The sequence below is a fragment of the Wolffia australiana genome, chromosome 7 (genome assembly GCF_029677425.1).
Source record: "Wolffia australiana isolate 7733 chromosome 7, ASM2967742v1".
Classification (NCBI taxonomy): Eukaryota; Viridiplantae; Streptophyta; class Magnoliopsida; order Alismatales; family Araceae; genus Wolffia; species Wolffia australiana.
Window position 1 is genome coordinate 5,987,840 of NC_135841.1, and position 15,571 is coordinate 6,003,410.

General features: G+C 39.9%; 2 protein-coding genes across 3 annotated transcripts; both read right to left on the reverse strand.

Annotated features, from left to right (window-relative positions):
- Window positions 1-1,623: 1,623 nt before the first annotated feature.
- On the reverse strand, window positions 1,624-6,984 carry LOC144705344 (uncharacterized). Of its 2 annotated transcripts, none has more exons than XM_078577960.1 (9): window positions 6,852-6,984; window positions 6,505-6,738; window positions 6,009-6,410; window positions 4,979-5,070; window positions 4,202-4,902; window positions 3,092-3,162; window positions 2,186-2,275; window positions 1,885-2,082; window positions 1,624-1,788 (listed from the first exon to the last, which is right to left on the reverse strand). In XM_078577960.1, exons 3-9 carry the CDS (start codon window positions 6,399-6,401, stop codon window positions 1,702-1,704), a joined length of 1,632 nt encoding a protein of 543 aa, XP_078434086.1. In that variant the 5' UTR covers window positions 6,402-6,410; window positions 6,505-6,738; window positions 6,852-6,984; the 3' UTR covers window positions 1,624-1,701. The 2 variants fall into 2 exon arrangements, with proteins under 2 accessions (XP_078434086.1, XP_078434085.1); XM_078577959.1 differs by having other exon boundaries at window positions 1,624-1,794.
- A 5,140-nt stretch (window positions 6,985-12,124) lies between these two features.
- LOC144705512 (Sodium Bile acid symporter family) lies at window positions 12,125-15,327 on the reverse strand. The gene is made up of 5 exons (XM_078578239.1): window positions 14,890-15,327; window positions 14,730-14,825; window positions 14,340-14,646; window positions 13,738-13,985; window positions 12,125-12,905 (listed from the first exon to the last, which is right to left on the reverse strand). Exons 1-5 carry the CDS (start codon window positions 15,252-15,254, stop codon window positions 12,665-12,667), a joined length of 1,257 nt encoding a protein of 418 aa, XP_078434365.1. The 5' UTR covers window positions 15,255-15,327; the 3' UTR covers window positions 12,125-12,664.
- Between the last annotated feature and the right edge of the window lie 244 nt (window positions 15,328-15,571).

The following is a 15,571-nucleotide window of genomic DNA, read 5'->3' on the forward strand; positions in this document are numbered from 1 at the left end:
CTTAGACTTTTAAGGCAATGATGATTCAAGTCTTTCAGTGTATGTATATCATACAATGCTGATTTGAGATGAACTGTAATAGAACAGTTAGACTGGTTTTTTATACGATTTGTAAAACTTCTAAGCTTGTGCAAATCCAATAGTGCTTCATCACTTCCTTGTGCAATAGCCTAAATTTCTGTTCTGACTCTTCATTTCTCCAATAAATGACAAATAACTTGTCAATATAAGATCATTAACTCCTAGTTTATGATTGAGCTGCATCCAGTGTTTTGCGATATGTAAAGCTTGAGTAGCATTTTTTTTCATTAGAGAAAATCATGTATGACAAGTGGTCTCAATCACTAAGAAATCTTACTTATCCCAATAAAAAATTATTATCGAGGTCCTTGCTGGGAAGAAAGACCTATGTGCTGTACTTTGTATGCGTAGATAAGAAAAGCTTTTACTCACATGAATCAAATGTTAATAAAAAACTATAACCCTCATTAATTTGTTGATAACCATATTTTTTTATAACATCTAAGACAATATCATTTAGGTCTTTACTCCACAGACTACTATGTATCAAGAAATAGGGTTGGTCTTTTCGTGCCACCGGTGCGAAATGAGTCCGATGTGCGGTCCGGTTCAATTCTCCGGACCTCACATTGGACAGTTCTACAGTACTTCACACCACACATCGATCATGGTCGTGTGCAGTGTGAATGTGCAATTTCTTGCGTATTTTTTAAGGCACTTCTGTCTTTCTCTTGTTCCTGTCTCCCTCATTCTCTCTCGCGGTCTTCTCTCTTGTTCATCGCTCTTCTGTCTCTCTCTCTCTCTCGTTCCTCTCCCTCCTTCATTCTCTCTCGTTCCTCACTCTTCTGTCTCTCTCTCTCTCGTTCCTCGCTCTTCTGTCTCTCCCTCCCTCATTCTCTCTTGCGTTCTCTCTCGTTCCTCGCTCTCCTGTCTCTCCCTCATTCTCTCTTGTGGTCTTCTCTCTCTCTCCTCTCTCTCCCTCTTTCTCTCTCGTTACTCATTCTTCTGTCTCTCTTTCCTCTCACGCTCGTCTCTCTGTCATTCCTCTCTCTATTGCTCTTCTCCCTTTCTCACTCTCTCTCACTCATCTCTCTCTCTCTAGGATACTCTCTCTCTCTAATGCTCCCTTCCCCTCATTCTAGTTCTCGTTCCTCTCTCTCTCTCTCTTCCTTTATCATTTTTCTCTCTCTCACTGGCTCTCTCTCCCCTCCGTCTCAGATTCCAATCTTTTGTGCGAATTTGTGCGATGTGCAATGCGATTTTTTCGTACAAATTCACACCGGCCATCGAACAGGGATTTAGTGCGATCGAAAAAATCACACACTGGCCGAAAAATTCGTACCAGACTGCAGGACCAACCCTATCAAGAAATCCACAACTCCCTGAACTAACTTTTCCTCCTGTTATTTCTTATCATCCTTAGACTCTTTGCTCTATGTTTGGGAAAGAACTTAAAAAATGTGTTAATTTTTTTTTGAAGAAAAAGTAAAATGTGCTAAAAGTGACATTCAAAACAGCAATTATGAGACTTTACATGATGAAGAGACAAAAGAATTATTTTAAACAAATCACATACTGAAAGAAAGCAATGCAAAACGAATATGAGCCTCAAACCCTTTATTTTATGTAAAAAATAAATACAATCATGAATATAGACAGATAATACAAATGAAAGTGTACCTACATACGCGGAGTCCGCTGATCTTCATTTTGACAGATTTCCAACCCAGAAACGGTAACAGGGGAGGATTCTCCGGGATCAACGACCTGCGCCTTGTCACAAAAGTATACTATCAAATTAAATTGTCCAAAAACTAAACCAATTAAGAGCCGCATATTTGGCCCAATTATTCATCCACTCACCGTCTTTTCCCCAGGAGAAATGCCCAATTCAGTCAAGTAAAAGGAATCCTTGCGTACCGCTAGCCGCTTTGGAAAACGAAGAATTCCTTTGCGGCGGAGTGAATCGACCAACCTTCCGCTACTTCTTGATTTCTTATCACTGAGGCTCGCAACGTCCATGTTGCTGGGGCACCATGTGTAGGCAACATACTTCCTCACCTTATTTATTTCAGAATTGAACCAAAAAGAAAATGTGTTAATATTTTTCCACTGGGAATAATAATAAATTAATGAAATGCTAGTAGGAGAATCTGCTGCTTACCTTGTTCCAGTTAAGTTGGGCTCTACGGCGGTTTCTGATGGCGCGCATAGCAGCATCCTCGTTGCGGAGACTCTTAATTCTATACTCGCACTAGGAAACAGGGAAAATAAATAATAAAGGATATCTCAGATGCTGTTTCTTCAAGACAAATCTTAAATAGATGAGATTTTTACATGCCAAAAATCCTAATCAAAATCCAGATTTTCATGCCTTAAATCTCACTTAAAAGACAATTATAAAGCCATAAAAACCAGTCAGATCCATTGTTTGATGCTGTGTATCTCAATCAGGTGGGATCTCTTCATGCCAAGAATCTTAATCAGAATCTGTTATTTCATGCCTTAAATCTCACTGAAATCGATTTTTTATGCCATAATTATCAATCAGATGCCATTGTTTCATGCCATATATCTCAATTAGATGCCATTTTTTTCACGCCATATATCTCAATAGATTTTGTTTATTCAAGCCATATACCTCAATAGGTGCCGCTTTTTCATGCCATAAATCTCAATTAAATAACATTTTGAAGCCCAAAAAATTAACCAGAAACCATTAATTAGTACCTTAGATCACAAAGAAAACCGATATTTTATGGCATAAATCTCACTTAGATGCCATTGTTTCATGCCATATATATCTCAATTAGATGCGATTGTTACATGCCAAAGTTAATCAGAACCCATTTTTTAATACCATAAATCTCATTTAGATGCCGTTGTTTCATGCCATAAATCTCAATCAGATGCCACCGTTTCATGCCATATTTCCCAATAGATGCTGTTTCCCAATGCGATGATGATAAAAATGTCTTGGGATAATGAGAAACGCCTCATGCGCAGTTGCCACACTGTGATATCAGGGTTTCATGCTAAATTTTATCGGCAAGGGTTAGATTATGTTTACCTGGAAAAGGATGCACATGAATATGGCAATGCTAATAGCATAAAGGCCTCCAATATCCGCAAGAAAGCCGACTACAAAAAATGAACATAAGTAAATTGCCAAACCCACGGTAATCTGACTATTAGAAATCTAGAATGATATTTTTTTCAAAAAAAAAACTAGAATAAGTTTCCATGGAATGATTTATGCCCCCGAGTAAACTGCTTGATGTCATCATTGACTCAAAGGTAACATAAGATGGTTATGATTGGATTTCTTCTTTGCAAAGTTGGACATGATGCCAGTTGTTCTGAAGCGAACCATCACACTTTGTCAGAAACATTCGAGAAGGAAAAGAACAAAATAAACCCCACTAAGCTTTGTAACGACGGAAATACCCTTTGAGGGGTCTAGGATTTGTATGCATCCTGAACGTCAGACGAGGTTAAAACATAATAGAAACAAAGCCTTCCAACGCGCTAAAAGCAACTAGGTGAACCCGAATCTCAGCCCCATTATAAGTGAGATAGAATTGCAAGTTTCACTCTTTAAAGCATACAGGATTCATAGGAATAAAAGGAAAAATATAACCCTACTCTGAAAACCTGCATAAAAACACGCCCAGCATCAATGAATAGTAGAGAATTGTAAAAATCTTTAACCAAATTAGACCGAGTAGCATCAACTAGGTCAGTTCATTAAGTTACTGGATATGTATTCTTTCTTTTCTCCATTTCCTTTTCTTTCCTATCCTTCCTTGTTCTCTATAGTGTAGCAGCTCAATAATTACAAGGGCCTTTGATTTGTGAAGGCAGTCATTTCTTAATCTCTTCCCTCACTCTCCTCTCTCCTCTTTCTGGAGGCCCACTAGTCCTTTTGCCTTCTGCCGCCTCCCGAATCAACAAATTCATCATTCATCCAAAATTTTCACCAAGCCCATCACACTAAATAGATAGAGAATCTGTAGGGAAAGATGAATGGATATCTTAGAAAATAATGAAACAGCAAGAATTAGAAGGATCAATCCTGACACAACAACAAATTAAAATAAGGAGCGATCTTTAACTGACGTAAGGAGAGAAATGTGAAAAAAAACATAAATCTTAAAGGAAAGAAAAAAATTATGCACACCTGGCCCCAAGATGCTCTGCTTATCGATCTCTACGATATAGTCAGAGAGAAATCTAATATACAAAGTTGTGTTGATGAACCCATCAATAGAAGAAACCTGTAGCGAGTTCTGCAGCTCTTTTGCCTCTGAGAATGAAGAACCGGGAATGAACTCGTGAAGTAGGGGTTGAATCACCGGCAAGCTATGCAGATAGATGTATACTTGAGGGAATAAGTGGATTTTGAAAACATTTGAATCCTTTCCTCTAAAAGTTTTCGGCGCAGACTTGGTGTAGTCACCAGAATCCACTACACCACTGACATAGCTCAATCTTTTATTATCTGCACGGCTTTTTGTTGTAAGATTGAACTCAAAACCAACTGCCAGCGCTGGATCATTTGGAAGGTCAACAAACTGCCACGAAATTGAAAAGCTTTCCCGAGGGACTCTGCAGCTGTTGCATTTGAGAGAAATAGTGGGCCCTTTGCTTGTATTCTGGCAGGAGTAGTTAGCATAAGTAGATATACGAACAGTTCTGTAGTCAAGATTTGGGATACCAGATACTAAAGTATCAAGCCCACGTAAATGGGAACAGCTCATTCCAGAAATTGTGGTTATATTGAATTCCATATCATTGACAAAGGGGATCAAATCTGGAGCATTTGCCGGCCGAATTTTATGAATTTCTATAGTTCTCTTGGCAATGACTTGGTATAGCAACCTACACAAGGCAAAATTAATCAGAGTAAAAGACTGAGTAAATGAAATGATGGTAATAAAAGACAGACATCACTCACGCCGAGAGCAATCCGATGAACACTATAAAACTGGCCACTGATAAAGTTCCACCCAGCTCAGTTTTCCGCCGAACTACTGCCTTGTTCTCATCCTGAGACGTGTATACATGTGCATAATGAATGAAGCTGATGAGGAAATGATCCACGTGAAACGAGTGTTTACCTAAGATTACGTTTGGGTTTTGGGTGTATCAAAAATCACCAAAAACAATATTGAACAGATGTCTCCAGCGCCTCCAAACCCCTAAGAGCGAATTGGGGTTTAGAAAAGAACATCATAATCTTTAGTTAGGGTTCCCAGTTTAAATACTAGCTCTTTACCCATTGGTGGGCCAAACCCCAATTACAGTTAAGCCACTTATTCTCCACCTGAGAGAATAAGTGACATCCCAATTGAGTTACTAAATGGAAAAACAGAATGGAACCGAACAGTTATCCACATGTAGAATGTGGCTCACTTATAAAGGGAATAGAACGAGGCCCCAAAATAAGACTATCTAACAGGGTGCATGGTTTTAGGATTTTGGGTTTAGAGTTAATCATTTTTTAATGATAAGGGGGCTAATAGTTTATGAGTTCAGGGTTTACATTTTAGGGTTGAGAGTGTTGGGTCCAGGTTTTAATACAGATCATTCTGGCACAAAATTCCAGTACTGTTTTGATAAGCAAGCAGTATCGACTGACATCGATGCCGAATCTTCATTGTCCGTATCAATTTTCCTCCTGTAGATGATGGTGAGAAGACAAAATCAGCATTGTCTCGCGTCATTTTCCCTAGTTAACCTCGCTTACATGACGAGAGACGATGATGAAATCATCACCGTCACTCTAGCTGCGGCCTATGACGGGTGTTTGGATGCCGACGACTATTTCTACCATCCTCAAACATTAATGCAAATCAGGTTACATCCCAAAAACTGGGATGAAACTCTTCCCCAAAAATCTAGTCCAGGATACAGAAAAAAAAATGGAAAAAAAATGCTAGTTGGAGGCATAAATTGTACAATCTAATTGAAAGAGAAGTACTCACCGACCAATGGCTCATGGAGTAGAAGAAATCAAAGCGACTAACAACCCATCTCAGGCGAAACCAAACGTCCTTCCCAGTTTTCCGTCGCCCCAAAATTCGCAGAAAAATGCAGTACAAAAGCCAAGCAACGAGCAGAACGAGAGTGCCCTCTAGAATAATAGCCTGGGATTTGGTAAAGCGCTTGATGGAATCCAAGGAGAAGACAGTCGTGAAGAAGGTGGGCGAGCTTTCCACTCCTTCATGCACAATCCAGTCTTTCAAATCCGATTTCTCTCTCAACAGGCTGCAAGATCGGCCTTCAGAGAGGTAGTATCCTGGATTGCAGGCGCACACACTGTTGTTGTAAACGAAGCTATTGCTAGGGCAAGAAAATCCCGCTGGAGCCACAGCCATCGCCAAGCTCTTCAAAAATAATGAAAATAAGTTCTAATTCATGGAGCAGAGAGCGTAATCTAGTCGGAGGAGAAGTACTCTAGAACAAAGATTGGATGCTCACCGAATTCGATCAAAAGAAGAAGAAAAAAAATCTAGATCCGTAGCTCTCCTCGTTCTCTCTCCGTAAGCGCGATTCAATGCATCAAAATCTCAGCCACGACTGAAATCACCGTTCTCATCTCGTCCCCTATCAATCGGAGGTTTCAATCTTGTCTCCACCTGCCGCATCTTCCCGCCAAGTTCTTCGGCTAGGTTTACAGCAGACGGAGATGATCGTTTACCGCTAGATGCTTCACTGATTATCGCCACGCAAAAACAAGAAAAAAAACAACAGATCTGAACTGATTCTCGCCACACACACAAAAAAAAAAACTAAAACAGATCCAAACTCAGAGAGTCTTCGCTTACAGTAAAATCTCTCCGTCAAGTTCTTCGGCGAGGAGATAAGAGGGAGATTGAGAGAATTCGCCAGACCTACGTTCCTCGCGCGCTCTGAGCTTCGAAATTTTCAGCTTCGGCCATGATCACAAGTTCACAACGCGTCGAACCTAAATCTCTCCGTCCAGGATGCCGATGACGGACGCCGATATCGGGACGGATGACGCTGAGAAAAGTGAAAAAACCAGTGTCCCGGCTAGGGAACGGTAGGCGTCATCCGTCACGTCACACGTCACAGTGACGGCAACGTGACGGATGACGTGACGGTGATAGTGACGACATTAGGGGGCCGTGATGATGACGGTGACGGTGACAGATGTCGAACTGGGCGTGACGGTGACGAGGGGCCTCCGACTAGGGATCGGGGATTCGGACAGATCATTCGAATGCTTGATCGGATCGGGCATTCGAACGATCAAATCCGAACACCGATCTGTCCAGTTCAGATCCAATCCAAACATGTTTGGATCAGATTGTGCGAACAAGATGCCTGTTCGGATTGAATGTTCGAATACGATCCGATTCGAACACGTTGTTCGAATCAGATCGAATCAAATGTTCGAATCCAGCGATGCCCAGTGGCGGCCAACGCCGCACAGCTGCGCCCAGCGCTGGCCAGCAGACTCCAGCGACCGCCAGCGGCCGCCGGCCAATGATGGCTAGTGACGGCCAGCAGACCGCAAGCGACCGCCAACTGCCGCCAGAGAGAAAGTAACTAGGGCCGCTGGCCATTTGTTCGAACTTGTTCAAACTTGTTTGAACAAATGGCAATCAAACACGAACGAACGAAATTGTTCGTTCGAAACTTTCGATCGAACACGAACAAAGGGTCTGTTTGATCGAAAGATTCGAACAGATAGTTCGAATCGGCATTTGTTCGTTCGAATCTTTTGATTAAGATTCGAACGATCCGATCCAATCCCCGATGCCTACCTCGGACGAGTGACCTGACAGGACGGTCATCACAGATGGCGGCCTTGACAGATTTTTAAAAATGACCAAAAAGGCTTAAAAATCGTTAGATTTAAGCTTTTCGACAGCCAAGATTTCGCCATGTGGTGTCGTTAATTCGATTTCTTGGCATTTTGCAGAAAAGTCCCTGCATTAATTCACGTGCACAAAAGGATGCCGTCCAAAGATAATTGGAGATATGCCCCTCTAATTCTCTCTCATCCGCATGGTTTTTTTCCGTCACACGTGATGGTGACGCCGTCTGGTGACAAGGACATGACGGGGATGCTGCAAACCATGACAGTGACGCAAACGTGACGGATTTTTCTGAAATCCTAGGACGTGTGATGGGATAGTGACATGATGAAACTTTCGTCATGCCACCATCTGTCACGGGTCGTCATCCGTCCCGTCACATCCAGGGCGTCACGTCCCGGACATGCCGATCCCTAGTGTCTCCCCTTTGACATCAGTATTGTAGCAAACGATATCTGATATTAGTATATGACTCTATATTGACATCCGATAGAGTCCTTATGCTTGGACACCGATATCAGACGTTTTGGTTTCAAGATTTTTTATATCTGATATGAAAATTTTAAAAATGTTAACATTATGAGAAGATTTTGTTAGAGTATAGTTGAGTAAATATTATAAGGTTCTGATTTTGATAATATTATGTTGATATTTTAATGACTTAACTAGTGTAAGTTTGTAAGTTTATGTTGGAACCTTTACCGTCATCGTTTCGCAATATGACCTTTCTGGATTCCGACTTATGTGCATTATAGCGTCGGCTGGGCACTGAGTGAAAGACAAGAAAGAGTTTGCACATCTGGGCCTCTGATTCTCTGAGTGTCAATCGGAGTGTGGCAACGGTGCTGGAGTGGACGAGGCTGCAAATAGGTACAATAAACTCATTCCATAACTTATCCTTGGAACATGCCATGGTACATTTGACAATGTATCATTATTTCCTAAATATATCTATAAGAGCATCAATTAAAATACCTCAAGGGAATTAAAAAATTAAGAATAGGTTACTGAGCCTCAGAGTGTGATCAAACACCTTAGAGAGGGTGAATTTGTTAGTTGGTACCTATATGTTTTAAGAAAGTATATATTCATCCATCATTGAAATTTTAATAATTTTGATTGCCATTTCTTTGTGCTAATGAATTGGATTTACGAAGGGGCAAATGACATCAAAGTGGATGGAGGACAGGACAGTGGTGAATTGTCCCAAAATAATCACCAAAAAAGGAAAACGAGTGTCCTCATGGACCAAGTGTGCTGGGCTTGTTCTTCTTCATGGTAGCTGGATCGTGTACAAGTACATATCTCTGTAATGTTCTTCTTTTTGTTTTACACCAGTACTTTGTAGATAAATGCACCCATTTATTATAATAATCATTATCCACCAGAACTTAAAAATGTTTGATAATGAGCTAGTGTATATTTTTTGATGTATAATGCATGAGAGAAAACTATTGATATTTGATGGAGATTCCCTTGATGATAATTCCATATATTAAGTTCCATGGTTGGCATTTCCTCTAATTAATATTCCCTAGCCATTTAATTGCATATATTGTTATCACCCATCCTCCATTAATCAATTTTAGATTCAAGCAAAGTTGCATCTAAAATAATATTTATCTCAATAATCCATATAAAAAGGTTTTTTGAAAATTTGTGATTTTAATATAGTTCAATTATTTTTATTTGACACACATGTTGCATTAAATATTTGAAAACATTATAGCTCTTTGAGTCACTCCCTTTTTTTTAATTTTCATTGTTTTACTTTTCAAAATACAAATAGTTTTGGATATGAGAATCATACAGGTCAACTAATCATGACTGCTGATAATATTTTTCAACCGTAGATTGGAGATCCATCAGGTAAACTATTTTCTAGTAATACAAACAAAAGTGCCAAACATGAGTCACTTAGTTTTGTAGATTTTAGTGGGCTTATATTGTGGAATAGGATTATAAAATTTAAGTGTCTAGAATTAATAGAAAATATATGTGGCCTACAAGCCAACCACATATTCTGCAAATCGCATGTTCATTTTTTCAATTTAGTGTTATAACACATCCGTGATGATTATCATGAAGTCCATGAATACATGATCTAACTGAATTATAATAATATCTTAATAAGGAGATCACCAATTTTTAAGTAACAGATCTAAATATTCCTATTTGAATGTATTTGAGAAACACATAAAAATATCCTAATAGAAATTCATTATTTAATTCAAGTCATATGATGAGTATCACAAATCCTATAGCCATCAGTGTGGAGACGCTGAGGAAAAATAGAGTGTATTCTTTAGGAGAAATATTTTATTGAATTGATGCATATAAATTGTAAATGATATTATATCAAATTGTTGATCATATTTCTTCACATCGAGGTTCTATAAGTGGTCCTTAATTCTGAAGCACAAAATATCATGTAGATATATTATTATGTCTTGAGAATTGTATGGATTCATCTAGATGCTAGATATATGAATAACTCAACATGTTCACTTGAGAAACCAATAGATCACAGATTGGACATGCAAATGTGATTGGATCATTGGATTTAAAAGTTCAGTTACAATTTTGTTTTATCTTACACTTAGTAAATTGTGCCAGTTTCCTATCAATCACAGCCACAGAACCCAACAAAATGTTCTATAAAATGTTCAATAACATATTTTTTATGTAAATATGTTATTCAAGATGGTAAGGGGTGGGGGATGTCTCCTGACTTTCTTAACGTAGAAGTTTCTTGAATCTATTATGATCTGTTTATTGTACTAAAATCAAACATATTTGATATTTAAATATATTTTATTAATATCTTTTTATATTTTTGTTATCTATATTTTATTCATGTAATTTTATTTTATAAAACACAATATCTAGTATAGCTCTCTCTACATGTAATCTGTTAAGCAGAAATTGACTATGACCAGAAAATAAAGTCTGATCACAGTTTGACGAGACAATGAGGTACATCACAATCAAATTCTGAGCAGGAATCAACTGTGAAAATCAGATCGTGATGTTGATCATATTGAATTTATATGCACATACTGTTTATGATCAGAACAAAAATTTATCATCAGACTCCAACTTATTTTAAACTCACCCTTGATTCCCTTCCTCATCTACACTCCATTCATTGTGATGTATGAGACTATCAAGTCAACATAAGTGCTTTATGTGGTATTTTAAATCCCTCAGAGGAAGAAGCGGTTCCTAGATGTCGACATTGTGTAATAATTCAAACTTTAAAGTTCGGACCTATCAACATTAAAATTAGAACCTTTTTTGTTCATTTTTTAGAATTTCATTGCTAATTTTTTTTGGCAACTGCCTTAGAATGGTCCTCGAAATTCAGTTATTTATCAAATTTTTTGACAATTGAAGAAATCATCACCAGAAGTTTAAAATATAGTACTTAATTATCCTTTGAACCTACTTATCCACTTGGACATCATCCACTCATCACACAAGCGAATTTAAAGGAAATTTCATTTACAAAGTACGATATATGTCAATTAAAATAAGTTGAATTTCGATTCAGAATATTCTACTTCGATGTCAAATAATCATTGAATGCGGGAGAGAAATTTGGAAACTGAAAGAAAAAGGATGAATGCCTCATTTCGTACTTTATAAAATAAACTAGAGTGACTTTTCTTAATCTTCAAATGAGAGATATCCAGGACCTTCTAAAAATATTCTTGTTTTTCGGGATGTTTAACAGCACTGATGCAAAAAAAATTCTCAGACAATGTATGCATGATCCATGAAGAAAATTCAATTCTGAATCAATAGGGAGCAATTCAATTCACCCTAGACCTACAATTTGACTTGTCATACTCAAAACTAGTATGTATTCACATTTATTTAATGTTGTCAATATGGGACAAATTGCCTCAATCGTTTGATATTTTCCGATATCTGAGATAGTTGGATATCGGCATCCGCCGCTGTCTACATGACAAAGATATCCGACTCGATATCCCATATCTGTAAGAGCGCCAATATCCATCCCAATATCCAATATCATCATCTGCCACAGTCTTCGTCTTTCCAAGATATTTGATATTGAAATATCCGATATCCGATATCCGATGTCAGGACAGAGACGAGGGTTAACAGTACCTCTCATGTTGAAGAAGAACTTCTTCCTGCTGGATTAGACGGCCTTTTGTGAGAAATTCCATACTCTGGCTACTTGCATGCGGCATGCCATGAGCCGTTCATCTTCTCTGTGAACCAAGTAATATAATAGAAGAACAAAGCGAAAAGACCATACGGTTATGTGACGACAATTCTAGAAAAACGAAACTTATGCACAAAATTGCATCACTGCATACAGGAACGGACACATGAAATTGTAAAAAAATATATACATAAACAACATCAATTGCCTTCTCTCTGGTTGCATCTCTGAGTAGATGAGGTGATGATTTCTTGATATATAAGCCGCACTGTCAACTGCCACAGTTTATCTCACTTCTTTCCGATGCTCTTTCAATAGTTTATGCAATGACATAAATATAAATGAATAGAAGAGCAGCACTGTTACTATCACAGTTTACTTCACTTGATTCCATAGCTCCTCCTTCCATAGATTTTGGACAGATAAATACTGAACTAGATATAGATGAGCATCGATGTAACTGCTGACTTACTTGTAATACTTTCCAGGGCTCCTCCTTCAATGGATTTTCCATGGACATATTTGCAATTTCAAAGATGAGCCACACTGCAACTGCCAAAATTCAGCTCACCACTTGTCAATGATCTTTCCCTGGATTTCAAGGCGGAACGGCAGAACAGAATTTTCGACGTTGTAAGATCAATGGGATGTCTCTAATGCAAGATCCTGATCCCCAGAAGGAGGCGAGATATAGGCCTATGATGGCCATGGTGACGACCGAACAGGCAGCCGGAACGGCATGGCTACCCCCCAAGAACTGTGTGGCGAGTAGCCCGGCGAGAGTTGAGCTCTGCATCCCTGTGCATAGAGATATTGTCCGGCATACCTCCTCATCTTGCCTGGGGAATCAATAAAGATGAGTAAATGATTAATAATAGTCAATTAAGGAACAAGGAAGAAGCCCAATCTGTCGAATTTAGTATGATGATGAGCACATAAAAGATGTGGCGTCGCTGTGGGATGAAAATCTTTCTCCATCACTCTCATCTCTCTCTCCTCTAACTCTCTTTCACTCCATTACTATCTTCTTACCCTTTCTTTCTCTCCATCCCTGTCTGTAGATCTCTCCTTGATCTCTCTCACACGCTTCATCTCTCTCCATCTATCCCGTCTCTAAACCCCCCCATCTATTTCTTCTATCTTTCTCTCCATCTCTATCCCCTCCTCTCTTATCTCTCTCCATCTATCCCGTCTCTAAACCCCCATCTATTTCTTCTATCTCTCTCTCCATCTCTTTCTTCTCTCGCACTCTTCATCTCTCCTTTATCTCTCTCTCCATATGTCTCATCTCACTTCCTCTCTTCTTTAACCCTCCCAATATATTTCTTCTCTCTCCTTCTCTGGCAGCCTTCACCTCCACTATCGCTCTCCTCTCACTTTCTCTCCGTCTCTCTCTTCCCTACCCCTTCCAGTCTAGTTCTTCTATCGCACTCTCTCTCTCTCTCTCCAACTCTTTTTTCTCCAATCTCTTCATCTCTCTCTCCTCTCTCCCCCTCCATCTTTTTCATATTTCCGTCTCTCTCGGTCTCTTTATAATCTGTCTCTCTCTCTCTCTCTCTCAACATCTCAAAGGAGAAATGGGTATTCCAAGTTAGCTCCTTCATGGAAGTAGAGAGGCGAGGTTTTCTTGTCGGTACTTGAAAAATGTAAGGGGAGAGAAAGAGAGGTCACCTGAAGAAAGGTAGCTTGGAAAACCAGTAACCGAAGGTGAACGCCGAAAGATGGAATGTGAGGATGGGAAAGAGCAACCGAAGGCCCTCTGCAGAGAGGATCTGATTGCGATTGATGGCAAGAGGACTCCCAATGCATAGTGACGTGCAAACCATTGCAACAAATGGCATTATGGGCTTGAGGAAATTCACAACTGTCTTTGCATAGGTGTTGAGAAACAGACCTACTGTCACTGGGATTAGCACCACCTGCGAGATAACCAGTAGTCAGTACAATGGTAGATATTGACTTGAAGAATTTTAGAGTATTAAAGGGGATCAAGAAAAAATTTTCTCCAAAAACTCATCAGCTATCCAAGTATTTATGCGTTAAACAGCTCCTCAATCTCCTAGAACAGAGAAATGAACAAGAAAATAAAAGGGGTGAGGACAACTTCCTCCTAAAACTCAACAGCTATCTAGGTTTTTATACGTTATACAGCAACTCAATCTCCTAGAACAGAAAATTGAACAAAAAACTACAGAGGCGTAGTTTTCACCAGAAACTTTAGAGAAATAAAATATATTTTAGAAGGAAAAACATAAGAAAAAACTGATTTTCACCTGTATAATGGACTTGGACATGGCGACAGCATCAACAGGAACAACATCCCCAATCAGAAGGCCAGTCAGCAGGGGGGTGATAATAACAGAGGCCACTGTTGTCGTACTGGTCAAGAGAATACTTAGTGCCACATCCCCCTTGCTAAGATAACTGGCGTAGCTGGACAGTTGCGCCCCAGAAACGCAGCAGGTGAGAATAAACCCGGCATAGAACATCGAAGAGGCCCCAAAAACCCTAGCAATGACCACGCCCAAGAATGGCTTGAGCACATACTGCGCCAAAAATCCGATCGACAGAGGAAGAGGCCTGCAGCAAGAAGACATCGACAACGAATTTAACTAAGAAATTATGACAGAAACGAAGATAAAGATACAGAAATCATAACGAACCTCTTCGCGGCAATGGCAAAGTCATCGACCGACAGACCGATGCCAATGGACAGCATGATTCCGCCGAGAGCAGGGGCGTAGTACTCCTTGGACATCCTGGAAACCAGAAGAATTCAGCCTTCAATCCGAACAAAACAAAATTAGAATCTAAAAATCGCACCAGGAGAAAGTAGAAGGCCTGGACAGCGCTGTAACGGCGGTGGCGGCGACGACAAACGGAAGGAAAGCAGAGAGATTCTCCGAAAGAGTGGACGAAGAATCATCGATTTCTCCAGAAACTTGTTCATTTCTCCCGCCACAAACAAGCCGACACGCTTTCCTCTCCCTCCAGCGGCATCTCGATCGATCCGCGAACAGAAAAACCGAAGAATTCGAAGACGACGACGAAGAAGACGAAGAACATACCGATGAACTCCTACATCGCCGTTTCCGGAGAGAAATCACAGATTCAGAAGTCGTTTCTTGGGAGAAGAAGCGCGTTCCTCCGAAGGAAGAGATAGCCGCGGAGGTGAAGGCCATTGCCATGGCGTCGGCCTATACAGACACACAGCCAGCCATGTCGTTGAAAGAGAACTTCCCCCGCTATCTCCTCACAGACTCTCTAGTATTTATATAGGCCGGCCAGTAACGAACACGTCGACGGTTCAATAGCACGCTGTTCGGTAACTTGTTCCGGAGGATCTGGCTAGCTAAAGAGGTTTCCGTTACGTGGAGGGTTTTGAGTGGGTGTCGTGTCCTTGTTATTAGCCGTCCATTCCCGGATTCCGTGGATGCTTCTAGAATATGCCTTCCTCGGAGCTGGGAGTAAGTGGGCCCTACTGGGCCTACGTGGGCCTTGCGAG

Coding starts and splice junctions, on each gene's coding strand:
- LOC144705344 (XM_078577959.1), bottom strand. CDS start 6,401: ATGGCTGTGGCTCCAGCGGGATTTTCTTGCCCTAGCAATAGCTTCGTT. Junction 4,903..4,978: donor TTCATCGGATTGCTCTCGGC/GTGAGTGATGTC, acceptor TGCCTTGTGTAG/GTTGCTATACCAAGTCATTG. Junction 3,163..4,201: donor GCAGAGCATCTTGGGGCCAG/GTGTGCATAATT, acceptor CATTTTTTGTAG/TCGGCTTTCTTGCGGATATT.
- LOC144705512 (XM_078578239.1), bottom strand. CDS start 15,254: ATGGCAATGGCCTTCACCTCCGCGGCTATCTCTTCCTTCGGAGGAACG. Junction 13,986..14,339: donor TGTCCAAGTCCATTATACAG/GTGAAAATCAGT, acceptor GTTATCTCGCAG/GTGGTGCTAATCCCAGTGAC. Junction 12,906..13,737: donor TCCAAGCTACCTTTCTTCAG/GTGACCTCTCTT, acceptor TTGATTCCCCAG/GCAAGATGAGGAGGTATGCC.